The sequence below is a fragment of the Schistocerca serialis genome, chromosome 1 (genome assembly GCF_023864345.2).
Source record: "Schistocerca serialis cubense isolate TAMUIC-IGC-003099 chromosome 1, iqSchSeri2.2, whole genome shotgun sequence".
NCBI classification, from domain to species: domain Eukaryota; kingdom Metazoa; phylum Arthropoda; class Insecta; order Orthoptera; family Acrididae; genus Schistocerca; species Schistocerca serialis.
Window position 1 is genome coordinate 1132093798 of NC_064638.1, and position 21784 is coordinate 1132115581.

A 21784-nucleotide genomic window follows, 5' to 3' on the forward strand; every position below is an offset into this window, starting at 1 on the left:
TGGAATAAATCATATTACATTGACTGTATTTGTTATTGTAAGAATAAATTACAGCAGCAAGACCTGTTGCGGATATAGTACCAACAGACATCAGTAGATCACTGGATGAGCAAAAGTTCATTAACTGGACGGAATTATGATTGTAATGTTTTATTTAAGTATTAGTTGCTGTTGTCACATACGACTTGCACCCTAGAAGAAATTGCAGTCTGTGTTCCACAGTTGCTCAAGCACAGCAGTACGAGAGGTTTGGAAGGGGACCAGTGACACCAGCTTCATGGAGAACTAGAATAAGTGTGGGGAGGGGAGTAATGAGGCAGCAGCAAATTAACATTGTATTATCAACAATGGGAATGCCAAGTCCTTTATCTTTTTTATGAACATCTACTATGTTTAAGCTTCAGTTTACCGAAATCCACGTGTAGTCAGAACTGAACAGATTTTACAATTGGACAAATACTCAACAGTATCCATTTCTGCTTGGGAAGGCAAGAGTCTAGATAAGGACCAGTGGCATACTTACATGTTTTGTGCTGCAATGTTGTCAAAGCCTGCCATGACATATAACGGGAACAAAAGCGCGTATGTTAGCTGCTGGTTCTATGCAGCCTATGAGATAGTGGTGGCCAGATGATATGTTTAGAAGCGACAGACACTGTAACATTTTCATGTCAGGGTAAGAGCAAAATCAGAAATGAATTCAGGCTGGGATGGTGGGGGGAACAGCTGTGTTCTCAGTTCACTGCAACCACAACCTCAGAAATTGCAACGTATTCAGAAGAAACAGCCTAATATTTGTGACAACGAAGATTGAACTCTCACAGTTTTACTACTGGGATGATGATGATGATTATGATGATGATTGAAAATGGTAATACTACAGATGACAGGGTTAGTAAGCAAAAAGGGTAGAAAAGAAAATGATTCACGAATCAATGTGAATCATTCAATCAACAAATGGCGAAAGTTTCGAACATGTATTTTTTTAGGTTTGTTCTTCATGTCAATAAAAAAATTTGTTATTTTTATTAGTCAGAATATGTAAAAATAATTTTTTCTCGAGGAGCCTCATTTTTATAAATGGGGGTGAGAGGTGGGGGTCATCTTATACTCGGGTAAATACAGTATTATAATGAAGCCTAATACAGAAACTTCAATGCTTGGAAATGTACAAGGCGTGTTTTTTAAGTAAGGTCTGTTTTGTTATAGACACTAGTAGTTTGTGCACATACCGCAACGGGCACAGGCGTCGTGTACCAGCATGCCTCGGGGACAACTGTGCTCAGTTTCAGCTCTGTGGCTAACCTGTACGGTTCTGTTTTGTGCTTTCAAAATGTTTAAGACTATCAACTCGCCCGCCACGTGTGAGGTTCGCTCACCAGTATGGTTTTTGCCTGCAAGGAACCTGTCTGCTGCAGATATTCATCAACAGATTTGCGAAGTGTACGGTGATACTGTTATGAGTGAAAGCGAAGTGCGTAAGTGGATAAGAGAAATCAAAGATGACCATGATGAGGACCACTCCAGTCACCCTTCTTTGATTACAATGATTTGGTGGCTTCAGTTGAAGCGAGGATTTGTGAGAACAGGCACTTCACAATAACAGGTCTCTCAAGCAAATTTCCAAATGTGTCAAGATCAGTGCTTTACAACATTGTTTCTGAACACCTAAAGTTTAGGAAATTGTGCTCCCGTTGAGTCTCAAAACTCCTAACAGAGGACCACAAAAACCAAAGATTTCAGTGTGCGATGAAGTTCTTGACTCGTTATCAGGAAGAAGGTGATGGCTTCTTGCGTCAGATTGTAACTGGAGACGAAACGTGTATTTCGCATATCACGCCTGAATGGAATGGAGACACACACACTCGCCTGTAAAGGTGAAGGCCAAACAGACTCTGTCCCAGAGCAAAATCATGGCGCCGATGTTTTGGGATACGCACGGTGTTTTGTTGATAGACTTCGTGCAACAAGGAACCACTATCAATGCATAAGCATACTGCCAAAACCTGAAAAAGCTACACAGAGCAATTCAAAACAAAAGATGTGGCATGCTGACAAAGGGAATTCTCCTTCTCCATGACAATACAAGACCTCACACTGCAGGTCAAACCCGTGATTTATTGGACAGTTTTGGCTGGGAAGTTTTAGACCATCCACCCTACAGTCCTGATCTTGCATCGAGCAATTACCATCTGTTCCTCCACCTCAAACAACACCTCAGTGGCAACCGTTACAATGATGATGACGATGTGAAAACAGCAATGAACTCTTGGTTATCAGAGCAGGCAGCAAGTTTTTATGAAGGGGGTGTCTTAAAATTGGTTGAGAAGTATGATACATGCTTCAACAAACAGAGCAATTATGTCGAAAAATAGAGTGAAGTATGTACTATCTGAAAATAAATTTACTTTTTTGAAATAACATTTCATTGTGTACTTATGTTCAAATTGACCTTGCTTACAAAACATTCCTTGTAAATAAAACTTTGATGAAAATTATTAAATGATTCATCTGCAAACAGACTCTCACTGAAGTTAGATTTAAAAAAATACGCCCAGTTCTGCACTAGAAATTGTATATAAGGGTTAAACTAAAGAGAATGTTTCAAATTCTTGTGTATTGTAGGTCATGTGTCATGTATCTTCAATGTCTAAACACTGCAACTTTTGCATTGTAGACAACATTAAACTTTGAAGACTAAAATGTAAAAAAGTTGACTTACTGTTCCTATTTTTGTTCAATAATGTTTTCACGCATCATATTCTGGAGCAATGCTTTACTGCACAGAACATGTTATAACAATAATATGTGGTGTTTAATCTAGAACCTGTCATCAGCAGCCTATAGATAGATGAGCATGCTGACAACAGCCTCCCAGCACATTTATTTCCTGATGAGGTTGTCAAAAACTTCTTACACATCCATCACTCAGTCTAAGTGTGGCAGAGAACAGAGTGAAATATATAGCCATAAAAACCTTTCATCACCTACTCAGCGTTGTGAAGAACTTAATAGACATTAAAATTCATTACACACAAACTGACACTTCTGCTTGAAACCACTTCTACTTAATTTCTGACTGTGTAATAGCATTGTGTGGAGTGGTGCTGACAGTGGTGGTGGTGGCCATTTAATGGACAGAATGTTGGGGGTCAGTAGTTTAGGATTCATGAGATGTTGCATGCTTGTGTGTGATGGAAAATTGGTGGAAGACACCTTCCATTTGTTCCTCCATTCTGTAAATTTCTGCAGTACCAGGTGCTGTCTCATTTGTTTGTAAAATGCTCCTCCTTGATCCAAGTCAGGATGGTGGCAGCCAATGAATGAACAGTGGGCTTTCCCCACTCAATATTGCTGTGATGATCCTGCTTCTATGAGGTGCAGGTGCCTTTACGAATTTACGTAACACTCCATATTTGTGTAGTGGGTCACGGGTGCAATAAAACCACTACTATGTGGTGGGAGCCATTTTGACACTTATCAGGATGTGCTCTACACCCTCCTGGGGTTGGTTGGTTGACTGATTTTGGAGAGGGGACCAAACAGTGAGGTCATTGGTCCCATTGGATTAGGGAAGAATGGGGAAGGAAATCTGCCATGTCCTTTCAAAGGAACCATCCCAGCATTTGTCCGAAGCAATTTAGGGAAATCATGGAAAACCTAAATCAGGATGGCCAGACATTGGTTTAAACCGCAGTCCTCAGTGAATGAGAATCCAGTGAGCTATCCACTGCGCCGCCTCCCTCAGTCACACCTGGGGCATCCTTGGGTTCAATCATGATGAGAGAGACAGGAGAAGGCTATAGCTGGCTGCGGAGAGACAATTGATGAACAATACGGTCGTTTATTATTCCATCTAATTTGGACAATCATTTGGGTGCGTCCCCAAATCTGGCACAGATTGACACTGTATTGTAATATTTCCTATCAGTGCAGCAGGTGAGGCAGGCAAAGCAAACAGCCTGCAGCATACACAGAACTGGCGGTCAGGCAGCTTTCACAGAGAATGTGGACTCGATAGTCACCGACTCAGCACTGGAGTCTGGGGCACTGAACACAGCTTTGCTGCGGGAAGACGGCAATCGACAGTGTCGCCCAGAGTCAAACTCTGGACCGATGGTTGGAAAGCACAGGGAGGCAGCTGGAGGACTCTGGCAGCAGCGTCATAGTTACACCACCACTCCAATGCTGCGTCAGTAGGTCCCACGGTGACAGCTGACACATGGCAGTGCTGTGCCAATGACCTGCTCAGTAAAATCCGACACATGCTAACAACACTAGCCAGCTGTTCGACTCTCAGCTGTTTTACCCCAGGGATTTAAATCCTGCTGTCCAATGCTGTCTTCACAGAAGGAGCCATGTTTCTGTGTCACACATAATGTCTCTAACACAGGCCAGTGACTGAGGTCTGGCTAAAGTAGGTACGACCACAGAAGCATCCTGAAAGCTAGTCAGTGTTCCAAATTCAGTGATCACATCTTGCAAGTCAATGACGCGGAAGTAGACACAAGGTGAGTGGTGTTTCTGCCAGCACAGATCATTGACTGCGGCAATCTGGCACTCTGGATACAGGTGTGGTCTAGGCCGTTACACTTGGCTGTTCTTTGGCCCACAAGAGCAATGATTTGTGTTTGATGCTGCCTGATGTTTAGAGCTGGGCACATGTAACATCCGTGAAATGTTTCTGACAGAAAGCTCAAACACAAGGGTTCCTACAATCCTAGCCCATTACAGTTCATTCAATTTCCTCTGACAACAGCAAACATGCCTACAATATTGGCTATTTGTGTTTGAATATACTTACCCTGAAATGTATGGGCTAATGTAACAGCACATTCATTGGTGTGTACAAGATTTTTGTGCACACGGCATACATCACTGTTAGAGAATAATCAGAAAATCTGAAGTAAAGCTGCTTACATTTCGAACACCACAAGTTGACAATTACATTTTCCTTGCATGTCAAAGGGCGTACCCTTCAGAAAAGGCATAATTGTATTTGAGACTCCAGCAACATTTTGTACTCACCTGAATACTATTGGAGCTGGCACACAAAATTTTATGAGAATCTTCTTGATGTTGTCGTGAAGTGTCTTCTCGTCTAGATACCACGATGTCTGGTCATTTGCTGATGCGCCTGCAGTAGGGTCAGGAGCTCCACAAACCTATGAATACAGAACTTTCAGAACATGTTGCACATAGATAGCCAGATATAAATATTTGTTACATCATTAAGAAACTGATTTCCCATGCAACAAAACAGCAGACAGTTAACAAGGTGCTTAAAATCTCCACTGCAAACAAACTGTTGTAACATTGTTACAACTCTGAATAACAAAACATACAATAAATATTGTTAACTTTACTCTTAATACTTTCAAATAACAATTCACTTATGATTTATTTCCTTTAATAGATGCAACCATTGCACAAAAGCTTGTTGTCTTAGAAACACCTATTCCTTAATGCGCTAACTCCCATTTTTCCGGTAAATGTTTTGCACCAGTCTTGCCCACAAGAAAGTGGTTAGACCACTCTGAAAGTTTGGAGTACTTCCACAACTGCTGATTGCATGTTTATTGGAATCACATGTTCCAGTTGCCAATTATGTTCCAGTTTTATTAACACAACTGATTTTAATACAACCACGAATCTTTCTCGAGTGTATTAAATATTAGTAATGAGGGCAGAACTGTGCTGCCCTCACCACACACCCTTAAAACGTTTGAGAATGATTTTGAATTGAGTGGCAAACAAGTTGGTGGATAGAAATACGAAACTTGTGCTATCATCAATATAGAACTCCCCTATACAGGGGAACCAAGTGTCCAACTGGTACTCAAAACACAGACACTTGTCTTTTGCCAAAAACACTCTTTCTAACTGAGCAACCCACGCAAGATTTATGAAACTTCAATCTACCACTACCTGTCAGCATTCCACTGTATGCTGAGCTCCTGTTCATACCTTGCTCGACTAGCCCTCACGAGAGTGTAATGGTTGTAACACCATAGCTCTAATACTCTACGGATTTATTTTGCTTTTGTTTCATTTAATGTTACATCATTGAGCTTCTGTAAGTGTGTTTGATAGAATAGAAAACACAAAATTGTATACTCCTTTCTTTGTTAAAACTTTGATGTCATGATTTGATTGTATGCTGTGTAGCACATCTTTCATTTAAACTCTTTGTCCCATTTGGAGGGAACAAAACTTACTGTATATAATTGTAATTTTGTGTGAATAATTTTTTGTAGAGATGTCAATATGTGTAATTGTTCTGTTTTATTTAATGTATTTGGTTGCTGTTATGTAAACTGCTGATCCTCACTTAGGGCTCTTAGTTATTCTGTATGTAAACGTTGTTGTGGTTCCCCTCGGGAACGGAACTGTGTAGCGCGAGCAAAGTGTGGCTGGCCTGTGTAGAAAAGGTGGAACTGATAGTCAGTCGGGGACGAGCTACGAGTCGGGAACGAGCCACCAGTCCGTGCACTGCCATGTAAAAGATGCATATTGTGCTGATTTCGAGAGAGGCTTTTCTTGCTTCTTTCCAAGGCCTCGGATGGATGGATAAACAGCTGGAAATATTCTGGAATTTGTATCTATCATCGCCAGCAAGAAATGACCGAGTCCAGCAATGCTGCCTGCAATTCCTCCTACCAACATGCAGTTGCCACCACATTGCGCAATCATTGCAACGTAATACTATAATGATGTACTGTGAAGGATCAGCTTAATGGATGTGCTGATGTGCTGAAATATAAGGTAATTTATATCTGAATTTATGTACCTACCTTGATTTTTCTCCTTATCGTAACACCTCTCAGGGTCCTCTCTGTTTGAACTAAAGTGATTACCGAGTGTCCTTACTGAAAGTACATTAAAACCCAGTTTTCTAATTAATGCCTCTTGAATATAGTGAAGAGAAAGTCAAAGTTAATGTGGCAAGAGAGTGAGTTAAAGTTAATGATGCTTGCTGAAATAATATTCCTAGTAAAACTGCTTATTTGTGTGTTGTTGCCAACTTCAAATTAAAATTTCTCAAGACTGAGGCTTATAAAGTTTTGCTTAGTAAATGATCACATTACTGTCTGTTGTTAATCACAGAAAGTGAGCCAGTATCTTACTTAAATGTTAATTTTATGTCTCATGGTAGTAAAAGTGGAAAACTGCATAGTAGGAAATTATATGTTCATGATTACTAAGTGTTTGTCTCTCTTGTGTGCATATTAACAGTATAAAGACCACTCAGTTTGTGTATGCCCCGAAAGTGATAGTGTTTTTCTGTACCTGTTATAATTTTACAAATAATTTGTGCTGCTCCAACTGTTAGTTTCACTCTTACCGTAAACATATGAGTGTGCCAGAGTTCATTGCACTCGCGTGTGGCCAAGTATAGGTTGTGTTTACCCATTAGAGTTACTAATAACTATCTTCTTGAATGAGAATGTTAATCATTCTCTTGCCTAGTTAGGCTGGCGACCGTTTTCTTTATCAATTAAACAGTGCAGACAGGCAAAATAATGTTTGTTACTTTTCGAATATTTACGTAATTCTGACTTTCACTTCCGATAAGCCACCTCCGTTAGGTACAACAAGGTCAACACAATATAATTCCTCTCAGAGGGTAACACTGCTCTGTTGCTTTATACCATAATTGCTATAACAAAATAATTCTGTTTTGCAAACTGACTCCTACTTTAAGGTTATGGTATAGCAGTAGCAGACAAGGAAGTGTTATACGAGGCTTTTCCGTGACAGGACTAATTGTTCTGTTGGGGCATCGTATGTACTAAGCCAAACTAGGTATTTGATTGTATAACCTACGTAAATGCTGTTGCAGTGTTATACGTGGCTTTTCCGTGACAGGACTAATTGTTCTGTTGGGACATCGTATGTACTAAGCCAAACTTTGTATTTGATTGAATAAGCTACGTAAATACGCTGTTGTAGTGTTATATGGTTTACTTACAGCATGGGGTAAATTTCCAGACTGACTCTTTCACTCTGCAGTGGAGGGAGGGGAGGGGGGTGGGCAGAAAAAAAGAAAGGGTTTTTATGTCTTGTTTAGATCATTAATGATGGCAAGCAATGAAGTGTGAGAAGTTACAAAAGTTTTCCACAAATTAAAAGCTTTCATATTAGTTCTGAGTTGTGTGTGAATGGCTCACTAAGTAAATGAAACTGCGAACTCACTAAGTAAATGAAACTGCCATTGAAAGGTCCAGGTTCAAATCTCAGTCTAGCATGCCACTTTAATGGCTACAATAACTGTTACTGAGTTCTGAAATATCAATATATTTTAAGGTGCAAAGTCTTGCTAAGACACTTCATGAGACGTGCTCCATGTTTATTCAGAAATGATGTCGAATACAGTGTGTCCCAAACCTTTATGGTCAAAATTATATGTATGGTAGAAGTTCCTGAACTGAGTATTTTCAGATAAGGAACTAATGGTCAGAAATGCATATTCCAGAGTGTGCTAAGTTTTGAACGTGCTAGGTCCATTTTAGTAAAAAGCTCACATTTTATAACATTCACACTAACGTTGGTGGAGCTTCCGTAACAAACAATGAACGGTCATCCATGTAATGTATGTGTTGGAATTTATAACTGTTCGCAACTGCCTGTAAAACTGGAAGAATATTCATTACAGGAACCAGCAGACCTACAAAAACATTTTATGTAAGGTGGTGCTAGATGTAACACCTGAAAAATCAAATGAATGTGTACAGAAACATTTCAGAACAGGTGTCATCGTAACTGAAAGAAACATTGCTATGGTCAGAAATGTAGGAGAAACTGGGATATTTAGGACACAGAGTTGGTCAAGGTTCTGGACAAAGACTTGTTCCCAAAGTAGAATTTGAGGATATGATGACGTATTGTGTGATAGGAGATTCATCCATGAGCACCCTTCAACTGTGAAATGCACACTCCAAGGAAAACCATGTGGAGAATAGTGCTGGAGTATCTATCACATCTCTATCATTGACAGCATATGAAAGCAATGGGAACAAAGGATTTTGAATCCCAAGTCCACTTATGTCAATGGATTAAGTTTTAATGCATGCACCAAGATTTGCAATCATTGCTTTGAACAATTGCGATGTCATGAAAAACTAAATATTCCATTCTGATAATTGCTTTCGTGACTCATAGTGCTCAGTTTAGTATCCTCTACCATCTCTCTAATTTTGACCCTAAGGCTTTGGGGGACACTATCTTGCCCACTTCGCACAAAAGAGTTTCTTGATAACAGCAACTTGTACATCAAACCACAGCACATTTTCTGCTACCTCACCTAATAGAATTAATATGCCTTGCAAAATAAAATTAAAATGTGTTTTAGTCCCAACAGCAGGCAATTAAAATATTACACGAAAGAAGCTGCAGGAAACTCCGGAATCCTGGCTGGCCATTTCGGAAGCTCTCTGTAGGGCATGGAACACTATGAAAGGCATTAGATGGCACTGCTACATCAATGAGCACTAACCTCATCGCTGTACTGTTGGCCACAGAGATATATGTATCTTGCTGGCCAATTAATGCTCGCAGCCATACTAGAAAGCTAGCAATGTAGTGACTGTTTCCAGTCGAGATTTCACCAGGTTCTTTTATTGTAGTCAGTACACATCATTGTTCTGATCTTAGGAGTCACTACACCTTAGGTTTTTCGCTGTTGGATACTCGTTCAACATTGTTATTCCATCGTTCTGTCTCTGATGACCATTTTCTTCTTGCTGCCCTCCTGCCCACACTCGGCGACACACTTCTGACACCCCCTGGCCAGTTTCTGCAGATTCTCAGTCACTCCCAGCTTTGTCAGATTCCGGTCACAATTGATTGCCAATTAGGTACATGATTAGTAGTGTCCCATGGATGTAAAGCTCGTACAACTCTGCGAACTGCAACAATACTTGTGACAGCAGTTTCAGCAGCCATTTGTACAACAGCAACAGCAACAACACAGCAGCAGCAAAATGAGTTGCTCCATCAGGAAATTCAATTTTTGCAGCATGACCTGCAGTTTCAGGGTACCCACCTAATGGAAGCAGAGCTCACTTTACAGGTGGACAACCACCCATCAGTGTTTCTGCCTTTTAATGATGCCAAAGAGGATTGAGACATCTATTTGCAGTGGCTGAAACAGTGCTTTCACCATCTCTCAATCTCTGCCGACTCTCCTGATCACTGGGCACACTGCACCTGCTGTAAGAAAGATGGACATCCCCCAACTTCCTATGTAAACCATCAAGACAACTGGACACCATACCTCACAAGCATGAAGGGACAGTGCATAAACTTCAGGCGACTGCTCTCCATGGTAATCCTTCCACTGCCGTAGTTGTGTCATCCTCACAATTGTGAATCCAGGACGTCCATTTACAGATGGGCCTAGGAGCTACAATTTCCTTAGTAAGCCTCCAATACATAAGCTCACTGGGGCTCAATTGACCTCCACCCTCCCATATGCGAGTCACATATGGTGACAGATAGATTGCCCTCCTGAGTCAATTCACAATCACAGCTGCCTACAAAAATATCACACGGCTAATAATGCTCTTTGTTGTCAATAGTCACTCGGCCGACAATATTTTTGGTTTGGATGCCTTCTCTTTGTTTCAATTCATCATCACCAATGCTGTTATCACAAAAGCAATAATCTTGTTAATTACCTCTACTTAGCAAAATTTAAAAGAATGTATATGTAAATAGCTTGATTTTATTTTACATCACAGTGATGGAAAAATCACATTTCTTCTTATTTATGTGCCTTTCCTACAACTGACTGAGCCTGCTCTTTGAAAGAATATCTCAAGCAAGAGAACCATTATAATGAGCTGTGCCCAAATAGCTCATTTGGTGGAGCATTGCTCATGAAAGGCAAGGTTCTGGGTTCAAGTCCCGGTTCGGCTTACAGTTCCTCTGGCAGAAAGTTTAAGATATTTTTGTATTATTGACTGTTTCTTAATGCAGTTAGTTCTTCAAGCATACAGATGGCATATTTTCTCTAAAAATACTTATTTGGAGAAGAAGAGGAATTAACCATGAGACATACATCACAATGACCTATAATCAATTTTGACAGGCTCAAAAATCTCTCCTGCAAGACATTATGATTAAATGAGGATACCTTCGTGTTGTGGACATTATTAGAAACTTGTGTCATGGCGCGCGCGCGCCCCCCCCCCCCCCCCCCCCCCCCCACACACACACACACACACAAAACATAAAAAACAGAAACTATACATTATGAAGCAAAAGATGTAGCTTATATCCTATACTTTTTACTATCCATATAGATAATGCAATTAGAGAATGGAAGCTCCGAGCAAGCCAAGGAATTGAAAAGAATTAAAGAATAATCCTAAATGCAATGCTGTTTCCTGAAGAGCAGTTTATTATTCAACTAGCTCACAATGACTTTCACAGATATGTGTATTATTTTCAACAGATATTCTTGATGTGTAACATTAAAGTATCTGCACAAAACACCTACACTATAGCTTTTAGAAGCTAAATATCCATTGTGAACAAAAATAACTCTCATATAATAGTCCTACTTAACAAGTGTCTCAATTAAAATATGTTGGTTGTGACATATTTACAGCGCTGATCTTGATATCTATGACAGACTGAGTACCAGGCCATATGCAGAACAATCTGAAGAATATTATCTAGGTGTACAAGAAAAATAACAAGAGTGAAATATTATTAAGTGATGGCTGTGTGAGTTCTGCTGTACAGCCAAGACACATGGGCGATGTATACTAAACTTCTTGGTAACAAACAGGGATCAGAAGTATGACTCCTGAGAACCGCGAAAGGCTGCACAAAACTAAGTATATTTCAAAATGACAATCTGCTGGAGAGAATTAAATATTTTCAAAATACAAGACAGAACTGACAAAATTAAAGAAAGATGTCCCTCACACCCGAACAGAATGCAAAATGGAAGAACACCAAAAGAAGTTTTATCATATAGACCAAATGGAAAGCAATGTAATCGAAGACAAAGAAATGAAAGTAACAACTTCTGCAACTGGAACAGCAAATCACCAACTCCTTGAAAGAAGAAGAGGAAGAGGAAGAGGAGGAAGGAGGAAGGAGAAGAAAAAAACTGAGATACCGGTCATCAAAACACTGATTGCCCCCCCCCTTTTTTTTACTGCTTTGCCATGTTTTTCTCTTTGTTTTCCACATATGTGTTTCTGGTGGCCGTGTCACTACATGAGGTATAGTTAGACCAATCACTTACTTTTTTTGAAAGTTCTTTCTCTACACCAACTGCATCACCACACTTGACAACATAGTTATATCAAATTGTCACCCGGTACCGCAATTTAGTTTCTCTCAAGAAAATAAGTCACTTATCCTTCTGGTACTTACACTGTTGATGGCTGATGGTTGTGACGACAGCAGCTCATCCAGCAGCCTTTGCGCAGTCGGGAGTATCTGCTGCGGCAGCTCGCTGATGAGATACTGAGCAAACTTCTGGAGTTGGTCCCTGTGCAGCCGTGACAATGACTCACTCACAGGAGCCCGCAGGCACACTTGATTGGGCTGTGAATATACAGAATACATATTACATTATGGTGCTCTCAACACCCTGGCAACAGAGGCTGACAACAAACATTCACCTTACGAACACAATGCAGAAGTTGGTTGAGCTTTGGTGAACCTTCAATATATTACATCACATCAAGGCCTCCAACAAAACGAGTACCTATGTGGACCTTTTCGGTAAGCAATCAAAGCACAAAGTACACTTACATATTCCTAGTTTCAAGAGCCATGAATTTAAAACATGGGTGATTAATACATGGAAAGAAGACCTACAACAACCAAGATGCTAGAGAGGCCACCAGCCATACAACATGCAGCCTGCTCACTCCCAGACAATCGCGGCTTACGGATTTCACATGCAGACGACAACGTCAAAATGTGAATGGTGGAATCTTCCCCAATCTCCACCCAGGATAGATGTTAGAGACCACGTTTTCCCACTCAACTCATCAGAAGATGATTTAAATAAACCACCTATACTTTTCAAGTGAATAGTAAGGCAATGAGAAAGTTGGACATTAAGTAAACTGAAATGCCAATTTTCTACTAATATCTTGCAATCATAAAATGTAACTTACACAAACATTTATAATAGACTGGGTGTTTATAATTAAAGTGCAAGAACTCACAAAGGTCCAATGTGGGGTGTCATTATTGCATAGCAGCAAAAGTTGGTAGGTATTCTAATGCGTTAACGCGGAACTGATTTAAGCTGGAAAAATTATTTGTTCAGATTATGGCCACCAGGTGCAAACTTGGTGTTGTGAATGAAAGAAAGATGAATAGAAATGTTTCCATATGTAATGGATTAGGATTGAGACACAGGCAGGTAAGGTCAAGATAGGGAGAAGGGCATAAAGTTGATTTTTTATATGAGCACCAGAGACATCTATGATATGCTGCATCTGTAAAATGACACCATCAAAAGATGCTTGCAGCAGTTCTGGTGGAATCTGAGCAACGTGTTCCTGTGCATTGGCCTTCAGTTCAGGTAGAAACTGAATGTGTCCCTGGCAAATGCATTTCTTTAGATATCCCCAGAGCCAAAAATTACATGGATTCAGGTCAGGCGAACTTGCACGGCGTGCAGCTGGAAAACTTCTGGAAATAACACGTTCCTCTAAGGTTGCATTAAGCAGATCTTTCTCTGAGCAAGTAACAGGAGTGTTGCTCCATCTTGCACGAAAACAGTAGTTTACGCAAATCTGCACTCTTCCAAAACACAAATCATATGATGTATAAGGAGGTCTCGATAATGTGCAGATGTCACAGTACACTTCACAGAGCCTCTGGGTGTATTCTCTTCAAAGAAGAAGAACAGACTGAGAATAAAGGTTTTTGTGAGGCCACACCACGGGTGCCTCATCACTCCAGAGAATGTTGCCTGGCGACATGTTATCAACTTCCATCTGTGCCAGAAACTGAAGAGCAAATTCAGAATGTTGCTGTGGATCACGTGGTTTCAGTTGCTGCCCCATCTGGATCTTTTAGGGGTACCAGTGTAAAATAGTCTGCAAAACTTTCCATACTGTTGACCATAGGACGGGCAATTCTTGTGATACTGCACGAGCATTAGTACTTTCACTAAGCAGGGAGTGTGCTGCATGGTCCGTTATAGCAACAGCAACCTCATCAATAATTTCCACCGGGATAAGACGCATTCCTCTTCCAGGTCCAAACCAAGCTCAACCATGTTTACAAATCATTACCATCCTCTTTGAACCATTTAATGATATTGGGCCTCTCTCAGACTTTTCAGTTGGTGAAAGTCTCCTCAATGTAGTACTATAATTGCTGCCATTCACATAAAAAGTTTCACTAACAGCTTGTCAAATGACACTGGGGATGTTATATAGTCATACAAATGTTGTATACTGCCAGATTTGAACATGGTGGCCAAGACTGGAATTAATTTTTTATCCATTGTAAATCAGTTCCAAATTAACACTTTAGTATATCTACCATGTTTCACTGTCATGCAATAATTACATTCCACACTGAACGTCCGTACATGCTAACGTAAAATTGTTGTAATCATCAGATGTACCACATCATAGTATGGTGCTGGCCGAATTACTGTGTACATTACAACAAAAAAATAAATACAAAATATATGAAAGCTTGTATCACAGTAGGACTTGGGCTTGGATCAAATATTTAAAACCATTAGTGCAATTAATCAGTCTCAAGCGCTCTGAGATTTTTGATGCATTACATGTATGTCTAGATAAAACCAAAAATCTTATACCCCAGCAGAGTTTTCACTTCAATTTTCCAACATGCTATTATCCTACAAGTTATGCAACTTCTATCGCTTTGGCTCACAGAACTTTAAGCAAGCTAATCAGGCAGTCACTGAAGTGATGCATGAAACTGTGGACTATTGCTGTAATTATGTGCAGTATTTTTGGCTCAGGGTCTCACCAGATGTATCCTGTGGAGGCACACAGCCACTATGTGCGAACACCAGTATGCAGTGGAAGAGCAGGTGCAGTTGCAGGAAGTGATGCGCCTCCGGTCAAACGTCACTGCAACATTGTACTGCGCCCGGACCTGCCCGACACTTTGGGGTGGGCACACACTCGCACTCAAATGAAAACCTTCGAAAAGCAAATTCAGATGTCACTTCTTGTATGAAACCTTCCACACTGAGAAACATTTATACACTGAAGGAAAAAAAAAAAAAAAAAAAAAAAAAAAAAAAAAAAAAAAAAAAAAAAAAACAGTACAGGCACTTGTCTTCGAATACAGAGATAGGTAAACAGGCAGAATACGATGCTGCGGTCACCAATGCCTAGATGAGACAACAAGTGTCTGGTGTAGTTGTTAGCTAAGTTACTGCTACTACACAGGCAGGTTATCAAGATATGGCATGGTTTGGGCATAGTGTTATAGTCAGTGCACGAGCAACGGGACACAGCATCTCCAAGGCGGCCATGAAGTGGGGATCTTCCCATACAACCAATTCAAGAGTGTACCATGAGTACCAGGAAACTGGTAAAACATCCAATTTCTCTGACATCACAGTGGCTGAAAAACAATCCTGCAAGAATGGGATCAATGACGACTGAGGAGAATTGTTCAATGTGACAAACATGCAATTATTCCGCAAATTGCTGCAGATTTCAATGCTGGGCCATCAATTAAGTGTCAGAGGGTGAATCATTTAACGAAACATCATCAACATGGGCTTTGGGAACCAAGGGTCCACTAGTGTACCCTTGATGACTGCATGACAAGCTTTATGCCTTGCTTGGGCCCATCACCACCAACACTTGACTGCTAATGACTGGAAACATGTTGCCTGGTTGGACGAGTCTTGTTTCAAATTTAATCGTGCAGATGGACGCGTACGGTTTAGGCTCTGTAATGGTGTGGAACATGTGCAGTTGGAGTGATATAGTAGGACCCCTGATACGTCTAGGTACGACAGGTGACAGGTACGTAGGCATCCTGTCTGATCACCTGCATCCATTCCTGTCCATTGTGCATTCCGCCATCCCACACATCCAGAATTGCTACAGAGTGGCTCCAGGAACACTCTTCTGAGTTTAAACAAATCTTCTGACCACAAAACTCTCCCGACATGAACATTATTGAGCATATCTGGGATGCCTTGCAACATGCTGTTCAGAAGAGATTCCATCCGATTGTACTTTTATGGATTTATGGACAGCCCTGCAGGATTCATGGTCTAGCACTACTTCGGTCATTAGTCTATTCCATGTCATATCGTGTTGCAGCACTTCTGTGTGCTCGCTGGGGCCCTACAAGATATTTGGCACATGTACCAGTTTCTTTTGCTCTTCAGTGTATAAAAACTATGTAGGACATATACTTAATACAATAATGGCAAACCATAATGATTTAAATTCTAACCATTGTAAATATCACACATTCAATTTCAGAATGGAAAATCCAGAATGGAATAACAACAGTATTATGAAAAGGATATATTGCTACTCACCATACAGCAGAGATGCTAAGGCGCGCAGCTGTGTGTGTGTGTGTGTGTGTGTGTGTGTGTGTGTGTGTGTGTGTGTGTGTGTGTGTGTGTTGTGTGTGTGTGTGTGTGTGTGTGTGTGTGTGTGTGTGTGTGTGTGTGTGTAAATTTGCACTACAAATATTTCAAAAATGGGAAGTGTTACTGATGTGTGGTTTTCACCAAATGGATTGTAGTCAGGGACTTGGATTGTTAGGCAATAAGCAGATTGAAATAAAAATTTTCCCATGCCATCATGGGTTGTTACAGCAAACAGTTTAAAAGCATTTCAGAGAAAAAAAAACTAATCAATTAGATACAAATGGAGGAAAAGGGCATGGTAATATCTTGCACAAACACACATACAATGTGAACTAAAAGCATTAAAAAAACTTCTGTAAAAGTAGTTGGATTAAATAACCCAAAATCAAAAAACCACATATAATGTAAAACAGACACCAAGGTAACCAGTTATATAATCCATTGTCTTGCCACACTATACGTGGAGCTGTATCTCAATTTGTCATAGTCATGTTTGTGTGCACGCCAATTCAGACAGTGTGCCAGTGCGGCCTGTACCGCGATTTTGTTACTGCCTTGGTGGAACCGGCTGGTGTGCTAAACATAACATACGATAACCATGGAAAATTTTCCCAAACGTAACATGTAACAACTGTTGAAAATTTTCCCATCACATATTTCTACTTTCCCAGTATTATTATGGCTGTTTCTCTCCTTTTACTAGGTTCACTGCATGGTCTAGATGTTTCATGATGGATGGATTATATATCTAGTTACCTTGGTGTCTATTTTATGTCATGAGTCATTTTACAACTGATGAGTCACATATCAAGCTACTTTTATGTAAGTTTTTTTATTACTTTTAGTTCACATTGTCAGTGTAACCATGCAAGATAGGACCATTCCCTTTTCCTTTACCTGTATCTACTTGATTGGTTTCTTGCTTTAGTAGACAATCTGACGATGCCCCAGAAGGACGACACGTGTGACCGACCTTAAATAATTCTATAACAGGAACTGTGTTTGCTCTGAAAGCTTGCAATAATACTTGAAAGTGTATTTTTTCTGCAAGGATACACTTTTTAAATGGAACAATGCCTACTGACATTATGAAACTAAAAGCAGGCTAAATCACATCAGTGGTGTTTGTCGCAGGATTCTAATATCAGTCGTTTATGAGATATCTTATTTTTAAAAGATCCCAGACCAACACTTGTTTGTGCCATTTAACTTGTGTAGTTGCTAGGTATGATGTTGCTAAATTTGCTTGCAGTGTGCTTGTGTGCTCCTTGAGCGCATTGCAACTTGCTAGTCAGTGTAACAGCCCAAGCAGTAGGTCAAGAGTGGACGAAGAGGTTTACCAACGCAGAAAAAGCCAACACACTGATGGTGTGTGACAGTGTAGGAAGAATGCAATTTTTCCTTATATGGTGTTTGCTGCAAGATATCCCAATAGACATCAACTATCTCGGCAATTATTTATCAACCTCTTCAACCTGTTATGAGAAAGTGGTAGTTCAACACCGACACACTGTAACAAGTGATGACAGTGCAGCTGATCTAATGTTAGCTCCCGCAAAATCACGCGAGGAAGGCAAGTATCCCACGAAGCATTTTCCATCGACATAGTTTACATCCCTATCAATCTCTCTCCATAAGGAGCTGCGTGGAAACAATTATGAGAATCACGTTAACTTCTGCACATGGGTATTAAGACAGTATACTCCAGATGTACCATGTATCTTGTTTACTGATGGAGCCACATTTACCAATCACGGCCATGTAAGCCGCTAAAACATGCACTACTGGTCTTTACAATCCCCATTGGCTTCAGCTCGCAGACCCATCTTTCATACAAGGAACACTGATCATGCATAAGTATCCCATCCTCCTAATAGACCAACTTCCACAGATGATAGAAGACGTTTCTCTGCAGACTAAGAAGAACCTGGGGGGAGTGGCTACATGAGGACTGTCCAGCCCATAGTGCACGAAGTACTATAGCATGTCCTCACAAATTGTTTCCAAATCGTTGTATTGGATGCAGAGAACCTCCACCTTGGCCAAGCTGTTCCCCAGACTTGACTCCAGTAAACCTTTTTCTTTGGAGAACACTTACAGACATTGTATACAAGGACATATCAACTACACCCAATGATATGCAGTGATGTATTATTGTAGCCTGCTCCGACATCTCCACTGAAATGTCAACAGGAGTGCAGCAGTCACTACATACTAGACTGGAAGTGTGTATTGCTGCTGCTGGTGGTCATTTTGAACACAACCAATTGCAGTTAATTGTCTCATTACTTGCCAGAATTCACACAACTACCGTAAGCACTTCTGTTGTTCTTTAGTGCGTGCTACCAGAGGTATTGTCCAAGTGTTGGTGTGCAAACTTTTTCAAAATACAATAGCTCATAAACCTATACACTAGAAACCTGCAACAAACACCACTTACATTCTAATTTACCTAACTTTAGTTTGTTAATGTCAATATGGATTGTTCCATTTAAAGAGTGTATGTTTCCACAAAAAAAAAAAAAAAAAAAAAAAAAAAAAATACACTTTCTAAGTATTACTACAATTCGTTGATTTGTTAAGAATACGAGCCTTGACAGCCAATCCATTCTGTGAAAACCACACATCACTTTCCATTTCCACAATATTTGTGGTGCAAGATTAACTCTCTGTGTGTGTGTGTGTGTGTGTGTGTGTGTGTGTGTGTGTGTGTGTGAGTGTGTGTCAGAGAGAGAGAGAGAGAGAGAGAGAGAGAGAGAGAGAGAGAGAGAGAGAGAGAGAGAGAGAGAGAGAGTTAGTGCTGAAGCTGGTCAAGACCTACTTACATATTTTTGTATTTCGTATTTCTGAAGATATAAGCCATGAAATGGAATGCATAAACCAAAATGTATTTAGGTAAATTAAAGGGGAGGTAATCAGCATCTCCCCTATGTATTTTCAAATAGTAAGGTAAATGTTGCAACATTTTATATTGCCGTAGTATCTCGTCTCAACTTACTTGTGACATATCCAAACTTTGTAAGGATAATTTGTCATAAAGAGTGGCGCTTACATTTTCATCTTTAATTGAAATTTCCGGTTTTAGTGAAGTTAATTTTTCCCACAAACACAGACAATCAAATAATAACAGTATGATATTGTCATTCTTACAAAGGAAACCCTTGAGTGCAAGATCGCAAAAGGCCACTGAAGTTTGATACAATGTTGGTGTTGGTAGAAAACAGAGCAACGGTGACAATACGCACAGCAATGGCGACGATAATCAAAGCAATGGCGACGATAATCAAAGCAATGGCGACGATAATCAAAGCAAACATTGCGTTATACCTACTACAGTTAGTGAAGTTTCAAATTCTAAAAGTGGCAGGGGTAAAATACAGGGAGCGAAAGGCTATTTACAATTTGTACAGAAACCAGATGGCAGTTACAAAAGTCCAGGGGCATGAAAGGGAAACAGCGGTTGGGAAGGGAGTGAGACAGGATTTAGCCTCTCCCTGATGTTATTCAATCTGTATATTGAGCAAGCAGTAAAGGAAACAAAAGAAAAATTTGGAGTAGGCATTAAAACCCATGGAGAAGAAATAAAAACTTTGAGGTTCGCTGATGACATTGTAATTCTGACTGAGACAGCAAAGGACATGGAAGAGCAGTTGAACGGAATGGACAGTGTCTTGAAAAAAGGATATAAGATGAAAATCAACAAAAGCAAAACAAGGATAATGGAATGTAGTTGAATTAAGTTGGGTGATGCTGAGGGAATTAGATTAGGAAATCAGACACTTAAAATAGTAAAGGAGTTTTACTATTTGGGGAGCAAAATAAGTGATGATGGTCGAAGTAGAGAGGATATAAAATGTAGAATGGCAATGGCAAGGAAGGCGTTTCTGAAGAATAGAAATTTGTTAACATCAAGTCTAGATTTAAGTGTCAGGAAGCCCTTTCTGAAAGTATTTGTATGGAGTGTAGCCATGTATGGAAGGGAAACATGGACGATAAATAGTTTGGACAAGAAGAGAATAGAAGCTTTCGAAATGTGGTGCTACAGAAGAATGCTGAAGATTAGATGGGTAGCTCACATAACTAATGAGGAGGTATTGAATAGGATTGGGGAGAAGATAAGTTTGTGGCACAACTTGACTAGAAGAAGGGATCGGTTGGTAGGACATGTTCTGACGCATCAAGGGATCACCAATTTAGTATTGGAGGGAAGCGTTGAGGGTAAAAATCGTAGAGGGAGACCAAGAGATGAATACACTAAGCAGATTCAGAAGGATGTAGGTTGCAGTACATACTGGGAGATAAAGAAGCTTGCACAGGATAGAGTGGCATGGAGAGCTGCATCAAACCAGTCTCAGAACTGAAGACCACAACAACAACAACAAGATGATCATCAGCAGTGTAGGGGGGGGGGGGGGGGGGGGGGGGGGGGGGGGGGGGAATAATAATAGATTTCAATCCACAGCAATATGACAATGTAGCCTATTGCATAAGAAAAACTATGGATCTTCAACAGAGTACACGGTACACTTGTTGCAAAAACTGGATTTTTTCGCGTTTCAAGTATGCCTGATACAGATTATAGGATGTGCATGATAGGGACCTACTACATTATTCACATCAAATTGCATATGACATAGCTTACAGTGAGTGATTTCAAGGGAAGCATTGGCTAGCTGCATTAAGATAACAAAATTTCAAAGGACTATGCATGGCAAACTGCAGAATCTGTCTGAAAATATGTAAATGAGCTAACTAAACTTATCCCATAGTTCAACAAAGAACTTATTTTCAACTCCGAACAATTGGGACTTCAAGAGGAAATGCATATGAAAGGAATGTGAAGTAGAGGTACCAAGAGAGTTGAATCGAGCTCAACTAACGTCAATGCCTTAACGCATTCATATGCTATTATGCTGACTATTAATCTGTATGGTAAATTGGATGGAAAGTTAGTTATTGTGCTGTGAGAAGTTGAGGTGCTCTGCCCCAACAGTTCTTTCTCGTCCGCACTGTCTTGCAAGAGTAATGGAGAATATATACATCATAGCAAGCAAGAGTGGGGAAAATGGGAGTAAGATAACAACAATTATGGTATGAGCACTGCTTTTGGCCAACAGCTGGTCAAAGTAACTTGCTTTTGATTGATTCCTGGTCTGCATTTAAAAATCATAATTCTTTAGAGCGAACTAT

At 40.2% G+C, this 21784-nt stretch overlaps 1 protein-coding gene across 1 annotated transcript in view; it reads right to left on the bottom strand.

Annotated features, from left to right (window-relative positions):
* The window catches only part of LOC126417137 (zinc finger SWIM domain-containing protein 8 homolog), a 516142-nt gene that overhangs the window by 114877 nt on the left and 379481 nt on the right, over nt 1–21784 (bottom strand). Inside the window, exons 3-5 of the mRNA XM_050085037.1 lie at nt 14995–15170; nt 12394–12567; nt 5029–5165 (exon numbers count right to left, since the gene is read on the bottom strand). Coding sequence (XP_049940994.1) covers nt 5029–5165; nt 12394–12567; nt 14995–15170 — 487 coding nt within the window. The remainder of the gene's footprint in view (nt 1–5028; nt 5166–12393; nt 12568–14994; nt 15171–21784) is intronic.